Raw genomic sequence first — 21,609 nt, forward strand, 5'->3', positions numbered from 1 at the left:
CAAATTTTAATACAGAAATGGGGGGAACCTGTCAGACATATAATCCTCTCTGCTCAGCTGATTTAGACCATCTTCGCTATAACTGGAATGGGCACGCCTATCAGCTGCCTGCCAGTAAAACCATTTGTTAGCGCTTCTTTGGATGGGTGTATTGTGTGCGCATTTTGGGTGTTGGAGGAGAGGCTTACTTGTGAATTTGTAACAGAATTATTAGTCACCCATTTTATGAAATAACAGAAATTGTATAAAAAATATGAAAGAATCCTTGTCTGTCCAAACCAGACAGTCACTCGTATGCCGTTTAAACTCAGCATTTGAAGGAGCAATAAAGATCAAGCTGTCTAAAAGTTTGATCAAACAAAATCTAGTCAATCTTAAAAGTTGAAGCACAAAGGCCTACGGAAGCTATTACTGTGTTTCAATTTGATATCTAAAAATGATGAATTAACAAAAGGAATGCATAGCTAATCAAGTCAAGAGACAAGACCAAAAGTGAAGGCCAGGAACTCAGGTTCGTATTTAAGGGACCAAATCATAGTAATCTAATAATGATAGGAGTGAAGATCAGGGTACACTTAGAAATGGAGACCAAGAGAGATTTCAATGTGACCACTTCCGTTGCCTTGGTATAATAATTCACAAGGGAGAGATTGAGGAGGATGTTGCATTTTGAGTCATGTGATGCGAAATACTACTTAGGCCAAAAGAAAAATTCTACAAAATGGTTACAAGGCCAGCAATGTTGTATGGAGAAGAGTGTTGGGCAACCAAGAATTGTGTCCAAGAAATGAGTGTGGTAGAAATGCAAATGTCAGATGGATGAACAAGAAAACCAAAAAGGATAGGACCAGAAATGAACTTATTTTAAGGAACCCGGGTGTAGTTACACTAGGTTATATAAGTAAAAGTAAATTAAGGTAAAAGTAAATTAAGATGGTCTAATCAGTGTTTTAGAAGCACAAGGCGCAAGAGTCAATTTGCGCCTGAGGTGCGCGCCTTTTTAAGCAAGGCGCAAGAAAATAAAAAATAAAAAAGCCAAAAAATTCAAAACGAAATAAAAAATCAAAAAAATATTAAACATAATATTATTAAAAATATAAATTTAAATTTTAAAATAAATGTTAAAAAAACCTATTATCTAAAATTAAAATACATAAATATAACATGTAAAGCATATTCAAATGAGAATTTAAAAATACAATCAAATATATAAAACATTTTCAAGCATATAAAACCCACAATCACTTTTTTTTCTCAATTGCATTACTTCAAGTAGCTAATGTGATGTAAAACATATTACATTCTTAATTCTACAAGCTGCCCTTGTGCCACGTCCCACGAGGCAAGCCTAAACAAGTCCACATTAGGTCTTAAATTCTTGATTCTCACACAAAAAATAATGACTTTATAGTTTTAATTGCTTTTTAAGAAGATATTTTATTGGGATGAATGAATAAACATTACCAAATAGGGGGTTCTTGAAGCCCCCGACCCAACCACTAGACACAAAAAAAGCAAAAAAGCGTCAAATTTTCAAAAGGCGCACGCCTAGGCTGAGGTGCAAGGTGCACCAGGTGCACTAGGTGTGCACCTTTTGAAGGGCTGTGCCTAGGACCTGGGTGAGGCATCTAGCCTAAAATGCACCTCGCCTATGCGCCTAAGCACGCCTTTTAAATCACTGGGTCTAGTCAAATGTAGAGAAGACCATTTACAACACTACTGAGAGGAAGTGACCTGTTATAAGTTAAAGGGTCTAGAACAGATAGAGGCAAACCAAAATGGACATGGGTTGAAGTAGCAAGAAATGGTTTAAGGGCTCATAACAATAGGTATGGCAACAGAGTGGAATGGCAGAACAGGATTCATGAAGCCAACCCCATATAGTTGGGACAAGGCCTACATGTGTTTTTTTTTTTTTTTTTTTGAAAAAGGTAAGGTAAATTTATTGATAGAATTCAGAACCATACAAAAGAACTCCCAGAAGGGAGCTCTCAGCTTACATTACATCTCAAATATACTAACAGATCTTAACTGAGACCCCAAGACCCTAGGCTGGAAGCCTTTCACACCTGCAGTCCAAGACACTAGCTTTCCCACTGCACCAGACACAAGACAGTCAAGGATGCCAAGGTAGCTTTTGGATTCTTAGCATTTCTGTGTTTTATTGTAGGGTTACAAGAAAGTGCTGTGATCATGTAAACTCATCAAAACCAAATTATCCAGGCATGCACTCACTAGGTGATTTTGGTTTTTCATTTGATTAATAGCATGTTTGTGTTTTATTGAAGGGTTGCATGAAAGTGTCGTCGTTTGAATCACTCAACGTGTTAGCCTACCTTGATATTTCTAAATTGTCATAGTAAGGTAGGAGACCTAGAGGTGTAAATCAGGTCGTGTTGCCAGCGGCCCGACACAGCCCGGCACGATTTTGAGCCATGCCGCGGAACAACATGACTGTATGGGCAGTGCCGGGCTTGGGGTTTCAGGTCGGCGGGCCAAGCCAGCAGAGCCTGCACTGTCGTGCCATGCCGCCTGTGGCTCGTGGGCTGGCACGACATGACTCTGTTATATATTTATATATAATATATAAAATATTATATAAATTATAATTATATAATAATATACAATATATGATATATTAATAAAATAAACAATTGTTTTCAATTTTATTATACTATTTTATTTAATTATTGTATATATAAGCAATTTTATACATCAAAATTCATATAAAAATAAAATTTTAAGTTTTTTTTTCAACTTTTTTAAATAAATAGCTTTGGCCCGATCCATGGCCTAGCCTAGCCCATGGCCCTACACGAGCTGTGCCGAGCTGACCCCCCAAAATATCCCAAGGGAGGGAGGCACAACCCGGGATGGGCCTCAGGTCGGAATGGCCCGACCTGCACTTTGCACAGGCCGCACGTGGGCCATGCCATGCCAGCCCAACACGGCCCATTTTACACCTCTAAGTAGACCTTAGAGGCAATCCTTATTTTTTCATATGTTAGCAGGTTGTTATGTGTAATTTAGGGTAATAATAGCAAGACACACTCACTGAATAATTTGGTTTCTCGTTTGATTAATAGCATGTTTGTGTTTTATTAGAGGGTTGCAAGTAAGTGTTACACATCAAACCAAATCACCTAGGCAAGCACTCGTTTTAATTGATGAAACTAATGAAGTATAAAATGCAAAATTAAGCTCATGGGCAAATGCCCTAGAAACAAAAGGTCTTCAAATAAGTAGAAACTAAAGCAAAGTACATGACACGTAAATTTAGTAATAATAGGAATATAAATCAAGATACTTAGGATTGGAAACCAGGAGATAACTCAATATGACCATTTCTAGTACCTTGGTTCAATAATTCATAACAAAGGAGAGATGAGGAGGATGTCACCCAGAGAATTAGAGTAGATTGGGCAAAATGGAGTGCATCTAGAGTTTTGCGTGATAGGAGAATATCACTTAGATTAAAAGGAAAATTCTATAAAAACAGTTGTAAAGCTAGCTATGTTGTATGGAGCAGAGTGTTTGACAGTCAAGAAACAACATATTTAGGAAATGTGTGGCAAAAATGCAAATGCTAAGATGGATGGGTGGAAAAACTAGAAAGAATAGGATCATGAATGAAGTCATCTATAGAAACCTAGGACTAGCTCCAATAAGTGACAAAATCAGAGAGTAGGCTAAGATGGTTTGGTCACATGCATAGAAGACCACTGACAGCTCCAATTAGAAGTGATTTGTTACAAGTAGTGTTTTAAAAGGCATGGGAGGCATACGCCTGGAGGCGAGGCATTCCCAAAACACCCTAAGGCATATGCCAGAGGCACTAACACCTCTGAGGAGTACGCCTCAGTTATATAAAAAGAAAGAAAAATGAAAAATGAAAAAAAAAGGAAAGGAAAAGAAAGGGAAGTGAAAGAAAAAGAAAGAAGAGAAAAAAAAAGAGAGAAAGGGAAAAGGAAGGGAAGAAAAGTGGTTTGCCCCCTGCCCCTTCGGCTGGGGGGCCAACTAATGTTATGCATCTTTATTCTTCTTAATATAAAGTATTTTTATTAAAAATAAAGAAAAAATGAGATCCCCCCTTCCTCTCCATCCTCCTCCCCTTCCTCCTAACCCCCCTTCTCTTAAGGAGGCTTATGCCTCCTTGTGTTCGGGAGGATTATGCCTCTTGCGTTCTGAACTATGCCTCACACCTCAAGGTAGTGGAATGCCTCGTGTCACGCCTCCGCGTTTTAAAACATTGGTTACAAGTGGAAGGGGCTAAAAAAGCTAGGGATAGACCAAAAAGGACATGGCTAGAAGTAGTAAGAAATGATTTAATCACTAATAATTAGTAGTGGATATGGTTTTAAATACAACGGATTGGCAAAACAAGTTTCATGTAGCCGACCCCATATAGTTGGAATAAGGCATGAATGATGATGTCATGTTTTATTGAAATGCCAAAAGAAAGTGTTGTCACCATGCGAACTCATTGCTCCACATATTAAGCTATCTTTCTATTTCTTGATTGTCAAATTAAGGGAGTGAACCCTAGAGGTATACCTTTCAAGGCATCGAGGTGAGGCTAAGTGACAAGGGGTGCTTTTTCGCCTAGTCAATACCCTTTTCTTAATAAAAAACGCAAATCCTAGGACAATTGCCTAGGTTCCATGGCAAGCAGCAACCATCTCTCACTATTAATTGTTTATGACCTTCATAAAACTAGGGAACTAGCCAAAAGTCAGTTCTTTATATTATAAAATTCAAATCACCTAGGCGACTAGGAACCCCAATGTTCCGATCCAGCTCCAGTTCCTTTGGTTGAGATTGACGAGTCCTAAGTCGAATAAGACAGCTCAGAATCACCTAGATCCTTGACAACTATGATGCCTACCATAGATCTTCATAATTTCATCCTACCAAATTTCATTTCAAAACTCCATATAACACCATAGTTTCAAAACTCCTTGACAACTATATATATATATATATATATCTTCTCCTTTGTGGACAACCTACTCAAAATGCCTCCATAATTCCAATGATCTCTATAAAGTTTCATTGAAAATTTCTGTCCAACAATTAGTTTTTGAATGTTCTACTTTTTCAGCCTCCCATGGAGAATTTGCAATTATTAGCTTCCTAAAATCATTGCTAAACTCCTTGTACCTCATTGTTCTCTCCTCCACAACTCATCTTTCAATTTTCTAATTGAGTAGTTTGTCCTACATCACATATGCACAAGAAACAAGTATTTCCAGTAGAAGCTAGCAACAACCAAAAAAAAAAAAAACAAATCCTATTTTTCAGTCGATACTTACCTTTGTCTGTGAACTTCTAGCAGTATGCTCATTTGATAAATCATCTCTCTGAGCTTTGCAAGTTCCTGAACATGGAGGAGAGAACTCTTTTGTGAGAGAACCATCTTTTGTGAAAGATTTCTTAGGGGATGTCTTGTTACTACTGCCCTTTATCACTCTCTCAAGAGGAACAGTTCGAATCTCTGTGTCACTATCATCTTCAAGAAAAGGTGGCAATGGTTCTTTAGAAGTTGATCCTTTTGTGTTCTTTGTTCCATTTTCCCCTTTATCATTCATGTGTGCATTCCCATGTTTGGGGTCAACTGTTTTAAGAGATCGTTCAGGCTCTCTTCTTCTGCTTGGGGAGGCAGCTTTTTCTGAATGCTTTGATCGGTAAGGAAGATACTCAGGTGAAGATTCTGCAAAATTAAATTGGTCAGAAAAAAAAAAAGCAACATGAACAACTGACAATTAAAAGAAATACCATTTAACTAGCAACCTCCACTTGCAGACTCAACAAGCTTCTTTTGACGCCGAGGAGCATAGCCAATTTTATGACAGTTGGTGGACCTAAATCAAATAGTGGTTAGTAGTTAATTCATTAAAGAAACATCGAAACCCAAGTCAAAAAATATTCGAGAACAAACCAGTAATTTTTTTGCATCTGTACTAATCGTGCCTCAAGTCTTGAAAGAACCGTAGTACGTTCAAATCCTTGTTTATCATGAGCTGGTTCAACAAAATTAGCTTCCAACACACCTGTTGCGAAATAAAATTGCATTAGAAATGACCCTAGTCTCAGATAATTAGATCAATGTCTGAAAAGTACAAAAGAATACCTATAACTCCCCGACCATCACTCCCTGCAGCATTCCAGACCCTCCAGAATGGCTGAAATAAAATAAACAGCTCTGATTATAGTGCTCCATAAAATAGCTGCATACATCTTAAGTTAACTGCTTAGTTGATAACCTAACAATCTACAAAGAAAAAAATAAGGACACAAAAATAGGAGATGCTCAATCCAGGTTTGTTTTTCCTATCTTTCCAGGCTAGTAGTTATGACATTCCACACTACCAGGAAGCAAGCTTAAGAGACTCAACTTTCGTCATAGTCTTAAACTCTGTGTTTGATATTTTGCTTATCCTCATTTAGAGGTCATGTGAAAGACATGCAACTACTTCAGCATTATAGAAGAAAGCAATGTTCTTGAATTGGCATTAACCTAGATAGTTGGACCAGTGAACCAGTAAACAAGAATATTAAAGTTCATCCAGTTGAACTGGTCAACCCACAATCATGACAGTTTTCTAATTTCTAGTGCAACATCAGGGCCAGTCTTCAAAACATTGTAAGAAAGCGACTTTACTTTTTAGGGTATCAGTTAGCTTTTGGATCAGCTACATATTAAGAAGAATCAAAATGTAAGAAATAGAGTCATTTTCACAAGTGTTATTCTTCAGTTCCTTAAGTCCTAGAATGACTAAATACTCGTTCTAGCTTTGATTATTATCCCCTTCTCTCTAATTTAAGCCTTCTTGCTGCAATAATACACCTCTAGATTGGTAATATGAATACTTTAAAATCCTCACTCCTCAGTATTTGAGATTTTGGAGAATAAATGTTGGTAAGGATACATTATAGATTGAAGATCATCTATCAGAAAATTGAAGATGAAAACTCTTAATTTACAAAATTCAAAGTTGGAGTTACAAAAGAAAGACCCATGCTTGGTAAAATCACATATATGCCATGTTAGACAAAACCTAATTTTGTTGGTTTAAAGAAACTCAAATGTGTGGTATCTATGATTTTCCAGATATGGACATATACACAGAAACAGAAACAGGACATGGGAATATGAATCCTATTGGTATGGGTACTCTATGTAATATGCTTATATTATACATTTATAACTAGTTTTTAAAGATAAATGTTATTTCTCAAGACTTAAGTCTTTCTGAATTTAATTAAAATTTTAACATGTGCAGATTCTTTATGGTATAATTTTTTGAAATATATTGTTTTACATATTTTAAAAGTGTTAATGATATAGGGTACATCTATAAGTGCATGCAGTATGCAAAATGGGTAAATAGGCGTGTACAGGTATCCAGGTATCATTAAGTATATAAGTATTTTCAACCAGAAATATAGCCACACAGAGGACAATCAATCAAAACCAACAAGAATATGTCCAGGTGGCTAGACCTCAGAAATTCTCAAGATCCGTGTCAGAAATATTGAGCAGAAATAATACATCTTATATATTAAACAGATTCTGCTAATTGCATTTCCAATTAACATTAAAAGCATTACAACCTTAATAAGTCGGTTCTTGTGATAAACATTGAATCCTTGAATATCAATGTGATCCTTTGCATCCTTGACAAACCCAATTGTCACAACAGCAACCATCTGAAATCCAACATATGATGAAAGTCAGAGATTAAATCATCATGAATTAAAAGACAGGTATAAATGCATAATGCCACAACGCAAGAATTACATTTGATTCCTTGGGAACCCCATCTGCACCAGGCTGTGGCCTGTATGTGATTTTTTCTGTTAACATCATATCTTTCACCGAGTTGTGATGCTCAACATCTTTCCCACGTAGAATAATTCTGAAGCCATGTGGAAGTCTAAGATAAAGAATTGATGAATAACTCTGAAAAACAAGAAGATGAAATGATATCATGAAATCCCACATAGATGCATTAATAAAATGCCTAGCACTGGATCCTATTTTTAGAAGTCAAAACAATTTTAAGTGGATACAACAACAAGGTTGGAGTTGAGAACTTAACAAGTCAGGACAACATAGCCACATAATGATCATAGATTACTTCCAGTGAAGTCCAAAACCTACATATCCAAAGCACATAAAAAACTACATTATAGTGTACATATCAGAGCTCAAAATTATGTGGATCTGAATGCTCATCACATGCCTGCATGTTAACCATATAGCATACAGTAGCAATTCCGTAACACCATGCACATCAGCACATAATCAAATACCTCCTAATGTTTTTGATTCATGAATCATTTGCCCCAAAAGGAAGGCCTAGAGACTATTTTCCTTTCCTCTTACTCTTATTATTACTTCAAAGCATTGATGCATTAAAATTGAACTTTCCTCCTACTCCTTGGACTATTTTCCTATTTTCCTTTCCTCTTACTCCTTGGACTTCTTTTTTAGATAAAGTGCAAGTAATAGTAATAAATAATAATAATAATAAATTTATTATTATTCATTTCTCAAAGCTCACCAGGTGTGTGAGGAGATGATGATAGCTGGTTGCAGTGACAAGAAAGCCAAACCCACCTAAGTCCCCCCAACTACCCAACCCCTTTTTTGTTGCATCCTTTTCTTTTTCCTCAATGGTTCATGGTGTGTTCAGTTTTTTTGTTTGGCACTATGAACTGTGAGTCAGCCAAGATGATCATCCTTAGCCTGACACCATGAACTATTTTGCCCTTCGTAATTAAGGGGAAAAAAACTATTCCAATCTAATGGCCAGAGATCATAAAATGATGTTAGACAATGACCCATTTAAATTGGACAACTGAACCATCAAACCATCAACTACTAAGATAAGTGCCTTGGGAGATATCCTATAATAAGATAAGATAGTGTAACTCAATTTTAACATATTGATAGAGTGAACTAGCAGGGCAATTAATGTTTCCAACACAAATAGTTGAAATAAGGCTATGCTGAGCTGAGTTAGCAACAACACGTACAGCAACCTTTGAACAAGAATGTAAAATAAATTTTAGAATCTCTACCTAACAATGCCACAAAAGTGGTTATAGAACCCCAAAACAAGAGCTAATATTATAATATACCCTTAGCGAATGTCGGTAAGTCAGGAAATGCCTAGAATTAGGGAACTGCTTTGCCATCTGTATCTTCTTCTCATCTCGATTGACACCTCTAATCTGAATATCCTGTAATTTCAAACGTTACAAATGAAATGATTAATTATATAGACACAAATATCTTTTTAATCATCATATAGATGTGCATACTATCTACCATGAATTATCTTCTTCAATCATAAACCAAAGAAGACTTTTTTTTATTTTTAACCAAAGAACCAAAAAAGTCAATCATTCAAAAATAATTAATAAACTTGTCTATATGCGTTAAAGAAGCTATAGGCTTTGAGAATGGAAGTTATAGAAGACATACATGAGGATCTGTGTCAAAATCAAGTTCCAATTCTCCTTGGTCATCCTCCCAAAGATTATATATGAGTATGCGTGTACCTTGTTCTTTCAAATAATTGAACTGTAAAAGCAAAAGCAGGAGATTTTAAAAAGGAAAAGTGAAAATGATAGTACATAATAAGCTTTGGAGAAAAAACAACTGAGCTAAGGAAAAAAAAAAAACAAGTACTTGTATATGTCAAAAAACAAAGTTGCAGTTTAAACATTCAGGATGGTCCACATTGTATGGGAGTACAGAAAATCAGGTAGCACACAAAATGGCTGAGGTTGTGGTAACACTATAACACATTAACACCATATGAATCAATGGATCACTCACAAATTGAAAGGATGAAAACACCATAGACCATATATACAAACATGTAGGGGACGACACATTTACTTTCCAATATTAATGTGTAATTCTCACTGGCCGCTGCAATTTCATCCAATAGAAAAAGAAAATTTAGTTTTACCTATTCAAATGGAAATGAATTTTTCCATAATTTTATTCCCAAAGATCCAACAATATGGTGATCCAGTAGGAATTTATCTACCAAAAAAAAGTAGGAATTTATCAACATTTAAAGTTTATGAAGTCAAAATCAGATAAGAAAAGAATTGAAAAAAGGAAATATTGCTTTCAACAAATTAAGATAGTGTTTGGGATTGCCTTTGAAGTTGGAAAATTATCCAGGTTGAACCTAGCAGGTTCATGTCCAATTCAAACATTATTTTTTGATTGTTAATTTTTTATTTTTATTAAGGTTTGTTAGGTAAATTTTCTTTAATTTATACTAATTATTATTTTTTATTATTTTAAAATGGAATAGTATTAAATTAACAATAATTAATTTCAAAAACAAAAAAAAATAGTCTTGATTATTAAATATTAATTATTTTTTCAAAAATATTGGTAACCATTTAGTACATGGCTAGTGAAAGAAACTGTGTAGTATACAGTACCATATATATGGTACTGTGAAGCACATGGGTTGATGTAGCGCACCCATATGCCAACAGACAATCAAAAAAGGAACTAATTGAACATGTTTTAATCATCTACATTTGAATCTGGGTTATACAAAACCCAATGATTTTGCTTTTTTCTAACGATTTCAACCAAAAACTGGCCATAAAGTCTATTATAGTGTAGTGTTTTCAGTGTGAAAACTCAACGATTTTTGTTTTGCTTATTTACTACAAAAAAGAAAAAGAACAAATGGAATAAAAATTAGTATTAATTCCATTACTTTTTTAATATGTTTGTATTTATTTTAATTTTAATAATAATATTAATTGTTTTTATATAATTGATATCCTATGTTCCATTGTACAGGTTATCAATATAGAAATGAAGGTTTATTTGGAACCTAGATACCATATAGGTTCATTTGAAACAGGTTTAATAAAACTCGAAAATGGGAAACCATACAATGTATGGGTTGGCAAGAATGGGTTACAAGAAGCCGCCTACTTCATCTTCTTCACCCACATTGATAAAAACAATGAGGTAGGTTGGTTTGGTTTGGTGTCCTATTTCATCGTGCAATGCACAGGATTTGTTGAGAAGAAGTAAAGCAAAAGGAATATTATGACATTCTTAACTGGGCTAAGCCAAACCGAATCCAACCCCAAGCAATATTTTTAGGTTTATATATTGTTTAATAATTTTTTTTTGATAAATAAAAGTTCATTAAGAACTCATTATCAACAAAAGATAAAGACTGTTACAAGCATCTCGACGGGAGGTGCAAGATGCAGCCTCATCCTTTAAAAGAAATGAAACAGCACAAAGATTACAATTGGGCCCAATACAACTGATCCCTAGTTACTCCTTGTTTGGCTAAACCATCAGCAAATGAATTAGCCTCCCTTCCCACCCTGCCCATTTGAGCTTCTTCAATTCATTTCTGTAACACCATATTATTAATTTTTTTATTGTTAGTTAAATTTTTTGAAATAGGTAAAGTATAAGTTTTTATTTTTGTCAATTAAATGTGTTTTGCTTTTTACTATTTTTATTATTTCTTCATTGTTAACTTTTAATCCAATTATTAATTATTCAATAATTTTATTATTTAATTTAATTAAGATAATATATTAAGTTATTATGAATAATTAAGTTTTATCAAGTACTTAATTTAATGAATTATAAGTCAAGTTATTTATTAAGTTATTTAATTCAAGTTAAGCCCGTCCAAGTTGCAACCTTGATACAAGATGTGCAGACAAAAAAGTGCCAAACTAGGTACCAAAAAGACAAGGTCAGTGCCACATTGCAACCTAAACCAATTTTAGAATCAATGGAGGATGAAATCAGCTTCCTATTCCTAAACCAATTTTTGAATTTATGGGTGATACGGGTATTGGTATTTTTTTACTTTTTTATATTTATTTTCTAGTTCTAGGTGTCTTAAGAATAGGATTTTTAAGTCATCTAGAATTTTACTCTTATTAGAAAATCAAAATTATTATTTATGGTAACTTTCTTACCTACCATTTATAGAAATTCCCTAATTACCATTTAAAGTAAAAGTGCACTTTACTGTTTTTGGTAATTTCCAGTAGAATTATTTTAGGAGTTAAGAGTCACTATTACTCTATTAGGAGTTAGAAGTTGTTTTGAGTTCGTTTCCTACTCCAAATTGGAGTTTATAAAGAGACATATAAATTCTCTCCCACCCTTCATTCATAGAAAAAGTTCTGACCCACAAGACTTTTTCCACATGTTCAAGATAGATCATCTTTCATGGACAACTTTGTATTAACTAAAAACTAAAATGATAAACAACTATTACCGATTAGGCAAAGCTCTAATACAAGGTTTGATGTAGGGTAGTACAGACTATGGGATTGAATTAGTGGGTCCCCTACAGGATAGATGGTCTAGATCTGACACGGGATTCATCTACATGGAAATTATAGGTAAGGTCATGCAGGGAGGGATCCTACTTGACCCAATTGGAAACCTCTTTCCTATGACAGATTACACTGAAAAAATAAAAGAAAGATAGGGAGTAAATTTGGTAACAAAAATTAAGGTTTCTGACAAAAAAGTGACCATACTCTCTTTTATTGTATGGTTATCGATATTTTCAACATGAAATCATAACAAAAAAGCAAGTGTGTCCTATAAATTAAATCCTTTATTTGCCGAAGTTTCACCAAGGTGATGCCTAGACACTTAGGTGACAAGGCAGGCCTTTGCCCCTCAGCCCCATCTTGCCACCTTGACAATTATGGTATTTTTAATGTATAAATGGCTGTTCAACATAAATGAAATAGTGAGAGAAGAGAGATGTTTTGGCCTCAAAATTATTAGGACTACAAGGGTTTTCCAAGCTTTTAAGAAATTAAAAAAAAAATGTATTTGCAATTTTTTAATTACTCGTAAAAAATGAAGTTTCAATATTTACTGCTTCTAGCAGGAGTTAAAAAAGCATAAGTAACAAAAGAAAATAAAGAAAGATAACTACCCTTACAGGTATAGACCTCACTGACCATGAATCTTATACATAATACATCAATATTTACAACAAAAAGTTAAATATACCTGTAAGCATCTATTTTAGTTATTACATTAGCCAATCAGTGAGTACCCTACATCCTGTAACTGGCAATTGTTCTCATACGAGACCAACAAAGCACATTCATTTTAAAAATAACTTACATATTTATATGTCACAACAGTAGCTATTTTTTATTTTTTATACCTTATTATTGCACCATAAGTCCATAACAGAATGAAAGACCAAATCCTCTCTACCATAGGTGGAGCTTAATAGAAAATCATAATAAGAAATGTAATTATATATAATCATTTAAGTAGAAAAGAAAAATCACCTGCTGAAGAAGATCGTCTTCATCTGAATAAGGTGACCACTGTACAATAGTATCTAAATTTGTATTCCAATCACCAGGTGATGACCGCAACACCTTTTTCCAATTGCTTCCTACTTTCTCATAGTCAATCTTGTCATTTCAATGCCAACAACACAGAGGGGGGAGGGAAGCAACAGCTTAAAAGAAGAAGACTGAGAAGTATATATCAAATATATAAATTCTACAATCATTACATAGCTTATTACTACGGGATTTGTGTTGTTACAGACATATAGCTTAAAGGTGTTATATTCCTTAAGGCTCCATTTGGTTTGTGGGGTGGGAAGGGAAAATATGGAACATTCTTCCCTACCCATGTTTGGTTTGTGGAATGGGATGGGAGAAACATGGGATCATAGATCCCAATTCTTGGGATGTGGAATCCCACCATTTTGGTGAGAAACAAGTGGGAATGGAGAGGTAAACTTGTTTAACCAAAAAAATATACACCTTGTAGTATTTCTAAAAAAGGGTCCAGTGCACGAGGCTCCAACCAATGCAGGGTCTAGGGAGGGAAAGACATACACAGACTTACCCCTGTACATATAAAGAAGCTGTTTCCAAGATTTGAACCTGGTCACCGAGGTTGCAATGGAGCAACCCAACCGTTGCACCAACGCCCACCCTCACCTTCTTTATAGTATTTCTGAGTTAATATTAGACGCATAACCCATTAATAAATTATTAACTATATAATAGCATATTAAAATAAATTAAAATAATTAATTAATAACGAAAAATAATTTATTAATATTAAAATAATAAAATTATTAATTAAGTCATAGGTATTAATAAAATACAATCTTAACAATAACATAACAAACAAATAAAAACTAAGATAATAACTAATTAACTAATTATTAATTAACAACAAAATAGTTAATAATTAATTAAGTAATTAATGAATAAATAAATAATAAAAATGTTAAATAATTAATAATTCAAAATAAAATTTATTTAACTATTTCATAATAAATATTAATAATATAAAATCTTAAATAGATATTAAAATATGAACTCTTACTTAATAATTAATTAACTAATTATCAAATTAATTGATAAAATATTAATAATTAATTAATAATAAAATATTACTAACTACCCAATTATTTAACTATTAGGGTTGATTTCCCCACTATTTTCCCTTTTGCAACCAAACAAAACGTGAAAATTTTTCACCCATTTTCCCTTTTTCATGCATTCCCATCACATCCCACCAAAATCTTCTCTCAAACCAAACACAGCCTAAAAATCATCATAATTCACTAGAACATATTTTTAACCTTGATACTAGAAACTCAACACAGAGTTAACCTAAAATCCTGATAGGGTAACACAGAAAAGAACATGCTCTAAGAGTTCTTAAACATATCCTTACCATGGGGACTACAATATCCTCCTTCCCTGTACTCCTCAAAAATGTGTACGAAAGCATTCCAATACTTTGTGTGGGGCTAAAGGGAAAAGTTCAGATGAAACAATTAGTTTTGATAGTAAAGATAAGGATGTTACAAATTACAAATCAAATGCGTATAATAATAAGAAAATTCAACAAGTGAACATGTGCAATAAATACAGAACAAAAGATTAATAAACCCAAGTTACAATTAACCCACACATAAAACTAACAAACTAGCAACTAAACATGAATTGCTTTCAACTGGATGGAATCCTAGATCTACAAGCTTTTGGAACCCCATAGTGGATAGTTTTTCGGAGAAGTTGGTGGCAGAATAAGAACTATGTTTCATTAGCTGGAAGAATTACCCTTAGTAAACTTGCCTGTTTATTTCCTTTCAGTAGCTTCTAGTGAAGTGGCAAAGACTCTTGAAAGAATCATGAGATATTTTATTTCCTTTGGGAGTCAAGGGAGGGTAAGAATGCCATCTCGTCAAGTAGACCATAGCATGTAGAAGGAAAAGCGATGGGGGTTTTGGTATGGGTGAATTAGGATGAGGAAATTGTCATTGCTGGGCAAATAACTTTGGAGGTTTCCCTTGGACTCAGACAAGTTGTGGCATGATGTGATCAATAGAATTCATAGTTTGGCATCAAATGGTTGGGAATGCCAGGGTGGATCCTAGGGCCACCTTAAAATTCCCATGGAAAATTATTGTGGATATCCTTGATTCTTTCCTTCCTTGGACTCATTAATTTTTTTTTTTTATCAGTAACTCATAAGAAGAATTTATTAATTTTAAAAGAAAGCAAAGAAGCAAGACATTGTGGAAAATACAACAGGCACCAAGTGTCTAGACCTCCCAAACATATTATAGCTGAGCCCAAAACATACTCTGTCTCCGAACCCCTTGCATGGCTAGACCATCTGCTAGACTGTTGGCAGATCTTCTAACCCAATTAACCTGAATAGACATGCCCCTAGAGAGCCATTTGAAACACCTAAAAACATTCCTTAGATGAGTTCAACCAATATTTTGGAGTCGCCTTCAATAATTAATCGTTCAATAGTCAATACCCAATTCTTTGGCTTTCTCAACTCCAAAAACAGCTGCCTAAAATTCTGCAGATGCCACATCACCTTGTTCAATTGGACCTGAGAATAGAGCACACATATTTCCTTCTTCATTCATCTGTGATAACTCCTCCAATTCCGGAGGGGCCAGGATTGCCCATACAACTCCCATCAAAATTCAGCTTCAGCCAGCCACTTGATGGAGGTGACCAGTCCACTGATGCTATCTGTCTTCTAGAAGAAGAAGCAACAATTGCTCCCCAAGATCTGAAAAACTCATCAACCTGAAAATCTGAAAACAGATCCAATGCTTTAACCCTATGAGCCACCCCCTTATGGTTATGATCTCGATCAAGGCTTCCTTATTCCATTATGATGTGCCAAGTGGATTAAAAAGTCAAATTTCTTGAGGATCTTAGGGTAGGTGACGGGTGACCAACCATTAAGGACAGATTCCTTGCCTTTTTTGCCCTATCTAGAATAAAAACAAGCCTATGTCTCATTGTGTCAACTTTTCTAACTCAGGGCTGGGTGGGATTTGGGCCTTTGTAGGGGATTAAGGGAATGTGATGTGTCCTTTGCTATTGCTTCAATGTTGTTCAGTTTGCTTGAGGGTGTCTCCCTTGATTTTTCCTCCTCAGATTTAGAATCTGGATGCCCAACTCCCTAGGATCTTCTATTGTTCTTCCTTCTTTTGTATCCTTTCACCTCCTCCTCCTCCTCACCCCCAGCGGTTTTCCTGGTTCAGACTTATGGAAGGGGCCCATCCCTTCCAAGATTAAAGCTTTTTGCTGGGATTGTTTACATCAGAAGGTTAATGCATGTGATGTCCCACAAAAAAGAAGGCCAACTTGGAGTATCTCACCTCACATTTGTTTCTTGTGTATGGCAAGTGGTGAAACTACATACCACTTGCTAATCACCTGCCCCCTTGCTAAACTCTTGGATACAGAAATAGCATTGTGGAAGATGACTCAAAACCAGTGATAAATTGACTGGGCAAAACCTGTCAAGTGACTTGGAAATTGCAACAGCCAGTCAAGGCAAGAGACATTGCTATGGAATTGAATACCAGGATTACATGGATAAGGAGGTCAGCAAATGGAATGACTGATACATTAACCAGACTTGGAACCAGCAGGAATCAATCAATTTGGGGGACGGGTATGAATAAGAGAATAAAATGATGTAACACACACAGTCACACACAATTCAAATGAGGAAGGAAAGTGGATTGGGCTAAGCTGTAGCAGATGCTAAGCACTGATTGTAATTTACATTGTACATTATTCTGTTTATAATTAATAAAAAAGTCACTGTTACCGATCAAAAAACAACGATTGCTTTCAATATTATCTATTTGAATAAAGCACAGCAAGGTCCTGCCATATATGGTCACTTCTTCATAGATTTGTATTTAAATGAACTACATTTCTAAATATGAAAGGGTTTGCCATGCCTGGCATATTGTACTTGTGTTGAAAGTAATGGCATTCCCATTGAATTACCAATTTCATGCAAATTTCCTTTGTCCATGATATTTAATTTCTTAAAAAAGGGAAGCATCTTGAAAAAGAAGAAAACTGGCCTACGAAATAACCTACCTTGAAAAGAGCCAGATAATGTTGCATCAAAAATGACAATGATACAGACATACCAAAACCTGGAATATTATATTCTAGTTATTTGTCCATTGGTGGTACATATGATGTAATAATATATCACCTTTCCATGACAAATCAGTGAAACACCTGATTAACTAATCAATTTATTTAACACTTAAAAAGGTTCCTTGAAGCATAATCTTTGAAGCCAGAATTCCTTTCTGTAGGAATTAACTCAGAATGACCTTTTACATGTTAATCTAGAAATGCAAGTGCATTGGTCCCTATCAATGTGATTTGGGAGCGTTTACAGGCCATTACTAGGCCACGAGCTATAAAGGCTCTATGAGCTTTTCATTTTAATTTGACTGCAATCAGAGGTTGTTCAGAGAGTTCTAAAAAAGCACTCTGTGAAAGTGTATAGGAGACGGGCGGTTAAGAAGAGGGTGTCATTTCACTTACCAGCAATGGAGGAGGAGTGGACAAGCTGGACCCAGGACAAAAGCTGCTAAAGGCTCAGCTTAACAACATCAAGAGCACTGATGAGAACATAAGACTCTTCAATGTTTTTTTACTTTTGAGATATTAAAAGACTTTTCAACAATTTAATTGCAGAACACCTTCCTGCAAGGTGATGTCGACAGATAGTCAGTATGGTATATGAGCTGTTCACCACCAGAGACTGTTAAGGATGCAATGGCAGGTTCCTGCTCCCACCCTCTACAGATATATGATGAGAACTATGCAGATGAGAGGTTGGAGAACTCTGTTGGATATGTAGATAAGAGAGAAGAGAAAGGGGATAGATGAGGCCAGAGTCTTTTGGTGGTTAGGACAATTAGGATGAGAGGGAGAAGTATCTTGTTTATATGATACATAAACGCATCTGTTCCTTTTGAGATAGTAGTGGCATATAGAAACAGGTGGCTAAGCCCTAGCACTGTTTTTCTTGGGCAGGGGAGTTGCAGCCGAAGAGACCTTTAGAGGAAGTTCTCTTTTCTTTATTTTTGAGAGAAGGAGAGAGAAAAAGAGATAAACATTTGGAAGAAGATGACAGGAATAGAGAGGATTTCAAAGTAGGGAGTGGTTGTTGGTCAAGCAGGAGAGGAATGTGGCTAGAATAGCAATCATGACTCATGAGAATAGTGGTCAGGTGGTTGAAGGAAGATGAAAAAGAAAAATGTTTTGGGAACTCTAGAGGAAGAGAAGGGATAGTAGAAGCAAGGAAGAGGCTGTGTAGCTGGACCTTAATGTCTGCAATAGCATTTACGAGTTGGGGAGGTACTTCCTGTGGAGGATAAGTGACTGCAGGGTTGGAGGAATGTTCCACTTTTTTTTGTTTCTTGTTTCTTTGATTAGTTAGCCTTTTGCAAATTTTATATGAGGGGTAACTATTGTGGATTTGTATATTGTAGGGGCTCATTGTGTTGTTTGGGAAAATCTCACCCATCCTTGAATTTCTATATAAATTTTATTTTATTATTCATAAAAAATGTAGAAGTGGGAAATAATGGTAAAGAACATTTCTAACCTTTTCCCATCTTTTCCATGACAACGTGAAAATACAATAACATCTGCTCCAAGCCTCATGGTACTTGTCTTGAAGCCATTTCCATCTAGAAAATAGAAATAGCATAATAGCAAAACAATAAACTTAAAAATATGAAATCCATCAATAATAAAAATAATAATTATATTATATCTGGTCTCTGTCAGAAGTCAGAACAGATTGCTTAGAAAGCAAATATTGTTGTCTTCTGTGGAAAGCATCTCTCTGTATGAATATAACTTACATTGTCCAATTGTATTTGCCAATTTGCTTTTTGCAGAATATCCTAGAGACATGCATTGTCGCATTTTATCTGGATCCATCCCACCACCATTATCTGCAATAACAAAACATCATAAACATAGACATGACCATGAGAATCAAAGGTTCAAGATGATTCATGACAATTCTACAGCATTATCCATCAATATGATGCCACTTTAAGTCTAGAATTTTCCATAAAAGCATCTTTTGTGCAAATTTTAAGTATCAGACTAATATAATCCGAAGGCTGGACCATCCTGACCTATTAAAACTTAAAAGAATAGGAAAGCGCAAGTTCTATGTTATGTGTGTGTAGACATAAAAGATATGGCATATTTGAAGGAGTAGAGACACCAATTCATCTTCCTTATTCTATCTTCTATGTAAGGATTGTTTTTCTCGTCTATGTCATCTCAGGCTGACAAGCATGAGAACACAGATTCAAGTTTGAGACTGGCCACTTTGTGCAAAAATGACAAAGGAAATAAAGTATTCAAACCAACATTTTTCCCATTACTAATAGTGCTTGGTTCAAGCCACAACCACCAACCTACTGAACCTCTAGGGTTCACCAGACCATATTTGAGGCCAACCTGGATTGGCTGCACTATCAACTCCCACCTTCATAATGCAGTATGGTAGCAACATCAGAGGTAATAAGACCACAAAAATAAAAGCAAGAAAAATCGGCTTCATACCTTCAACCAGCAACACTCTGCTACCATCCTTTTCATTTTTCAGCATATCTATGTTAACATATGTAGCTCCATGGCATATCTGACATCAAGGTGGAAGATAAATTGTATAAGGCATGGTTTGGTACAAACAACATAACAAAATTAAAGACATAAAGCAAGCAAATAAGAACCAAAAAAAAAAAAAAGAAAGAAAAAATACCTCATCTAAAGAATTGTCCAGGAGCTCTGCAAAAGCTGTAAAAGGAGAAAATGAGAAGCTACCAACAATACAAGATGGTCCACATTCATAATTATATGTCAAAACCCACAGACATTAAAATTTGCACAAGAAGTTGAGATAAACTAGATTAGGGAAACATACCTCCAAGAGCCCATTTATGGCTAGTAGCATTTGAATGCAGAAACTTGGGATGTACCCTGACATGATCCATGCCACCTGCAAAACATATGGGGAAAGAAAATATTTTTTATCAGTAACCGGAACTTAATTAATATGTAAAGCACCATAAGTTCCAGAAACAAAATATAAGACAATTGCCCATAAGTTCCAAAAAGAAAAATGTAAAAGCACCATATGTTCTGAAACTTAATTAATATGTAAAAGCTGTAGAGATACTTGATGTAATGTTGTTCTATGGCCCCTGTTGTACCATAGCATTCTTTTTCTTTCTTATCTTTCAGCCCTCCAAGGGCCTCTTTGTAATTATTCTTTTTTATCTTTAGCCCTTCAAGGGCCTCTTTGTAAACACATATAACTAATAACTAATAAGATATATAGGCTCTTTGGGGGTGGGGGTCGACCATTCAGTTTGACACCCCTGAAACTCTTGGTGTTCTCTCAACCTAGAAGAATGACATGGTACCATGGTAGGCCATATCCTTCAGCTGCTGATTTGTTTGAGTTTTGGGGTGATTAGTAGACTGCTTAAGGAGTATTTCGATCACTCTCAAATCCTGGTTGAAGATTTTTTAAGTGCTGTTTTGGATCAGATGAAGCTGATATCCTTTTCCTGGAAAAGCCCAGCAGGTCAGATTTTCTTCTTTTTTTAAAAATTGGCTAATTCAATTAGCCTAGAACTTTGTAGTTGGTGTCGCCCAGGCCTTCTTTATCTGTTCATCATTCTATCTTGAAGTTTGGATCAATTTTGATAGAGTTTCGATCCCATCTTGTTGTTGACAGTCCTAAAACTTACCATTTTAGGACTGAGATTGATACAGCCCTCTTTTGAGATTTCTGCAGCAGACCTCAGTTTTTTCGGTGAAGTATTATTTCAGCATTGTTGTTGATTTGCTACTGATCTTAATTGGGTGATTAATCACCAGTTTCTTGGACTGTTACCCTCTCTTGAAATCTGTTAACTTATTTTGGACTTTTGAAATGTCTGAGAAGGTTGATATCATTCCTATAAAGTTCGATGGAACTAACTACGGCATGTGGAAGTTCCATTTCAACTTCTTTGTTGAAGGAAAAGGCCTAGAAGGATATTTGGATGGGAAGATTATTAAGCCAGATGAAACTGATATCAAAGGATACGCACAATGGAAGTTGGATAATGGGAAATTAGTCTCTTGGATACTCAGTTCAATTATTTCTCATATTGTTGTACCCATGAGAATGATGCATAC

At 35.2% G+C, this 21,609-nt stretch overlaps 1 protein-coding gene across 2 annotated transcripts in view; it reads right to left on the reverse strand.

The window, feature by feature from the left end:
• LOC148862404 (Histidine kinase-, DNA gyrase B-, and HSP90-like ATPase family protein) overlaps positions 1-21,609 on the reverse strand; it is a 36,800-nt gene that overhangs the window by 1,905 nt on the left and 13,286 nt on the right. Inside the window, exons 3-18 of one of the 2 annotated variants that reach the window (XM_088979358.1) lie at positions 20,345-20,419; positions 20,183-20,217; positions 19,984-20,062; positions 19,266-19,358; positions 19,004-19,088; positions 14,774-14,849; positions 13,357-13,485; positions 9,494-9,592; positions 9,148-9,249; positions 7,802-7,963; positions 7,615-7,710; positions 6,131-6,182; positions 5,939-6,050; positions 5,791-5,861; positions 5,313-5,710; positions 29-108 (exon numbers count right to left, since the gene is read on the reverse strand). In XM_088979358.1, the coding sequence (XP_088835484.1) occupies positions 29-108; positions 5,313-5,710; positions 5,791-5,861; positions 5,939-6,050; positions 6,131-6,182; positions 7,615-7,710; positions 7,802-7,963; positions 9,148-9,249; positions 9,494-9,592; positions 13,357-13,485; positions 14,774-14,849; positions 19,004-19,088; positions 19,266-19,358; positions 19,984-20,062; positions 20,183-20,217; positions 20,345-20,419 (1,744 nt within the window). The remainder of the gene's footprint in view (positions 1-28; positions 109-5,312; positions 5,711-5,790; positions 5,862-5,938; positions 6,051-6,130; positions 6,183-7,614; positions 7,711-7,801; positions 7,964-9,147; positions 9,250-9,493; positions 9,593-13,356; positions 13,486-14,773; positions 14,850-19,003; positions 19,089-19,265; positions 19,359-19,983; positions 20,063-20,182; positions 20,218-20,344; positions 20,420-21,609) is intronic. The other variant, XM_088979359.1, reaches the window with a different exon arrangement.

The sequence above is a fragment of the Nelumbo lutea genome, chromosome 3 (assembly GCF_056320005.1).
Source record: "Nelumbo lutea isolate HS-2025 chromosome 3, American lotus-T2T, whole genome shotgun sequence".
NCBI classification, from domain to species: Eukaryota; Viridiplantae; Streptophyta; class Magnoliopsida; order Proteales; family Nelumbonaceae; genus Nelumbo; species Nelumbo lutea.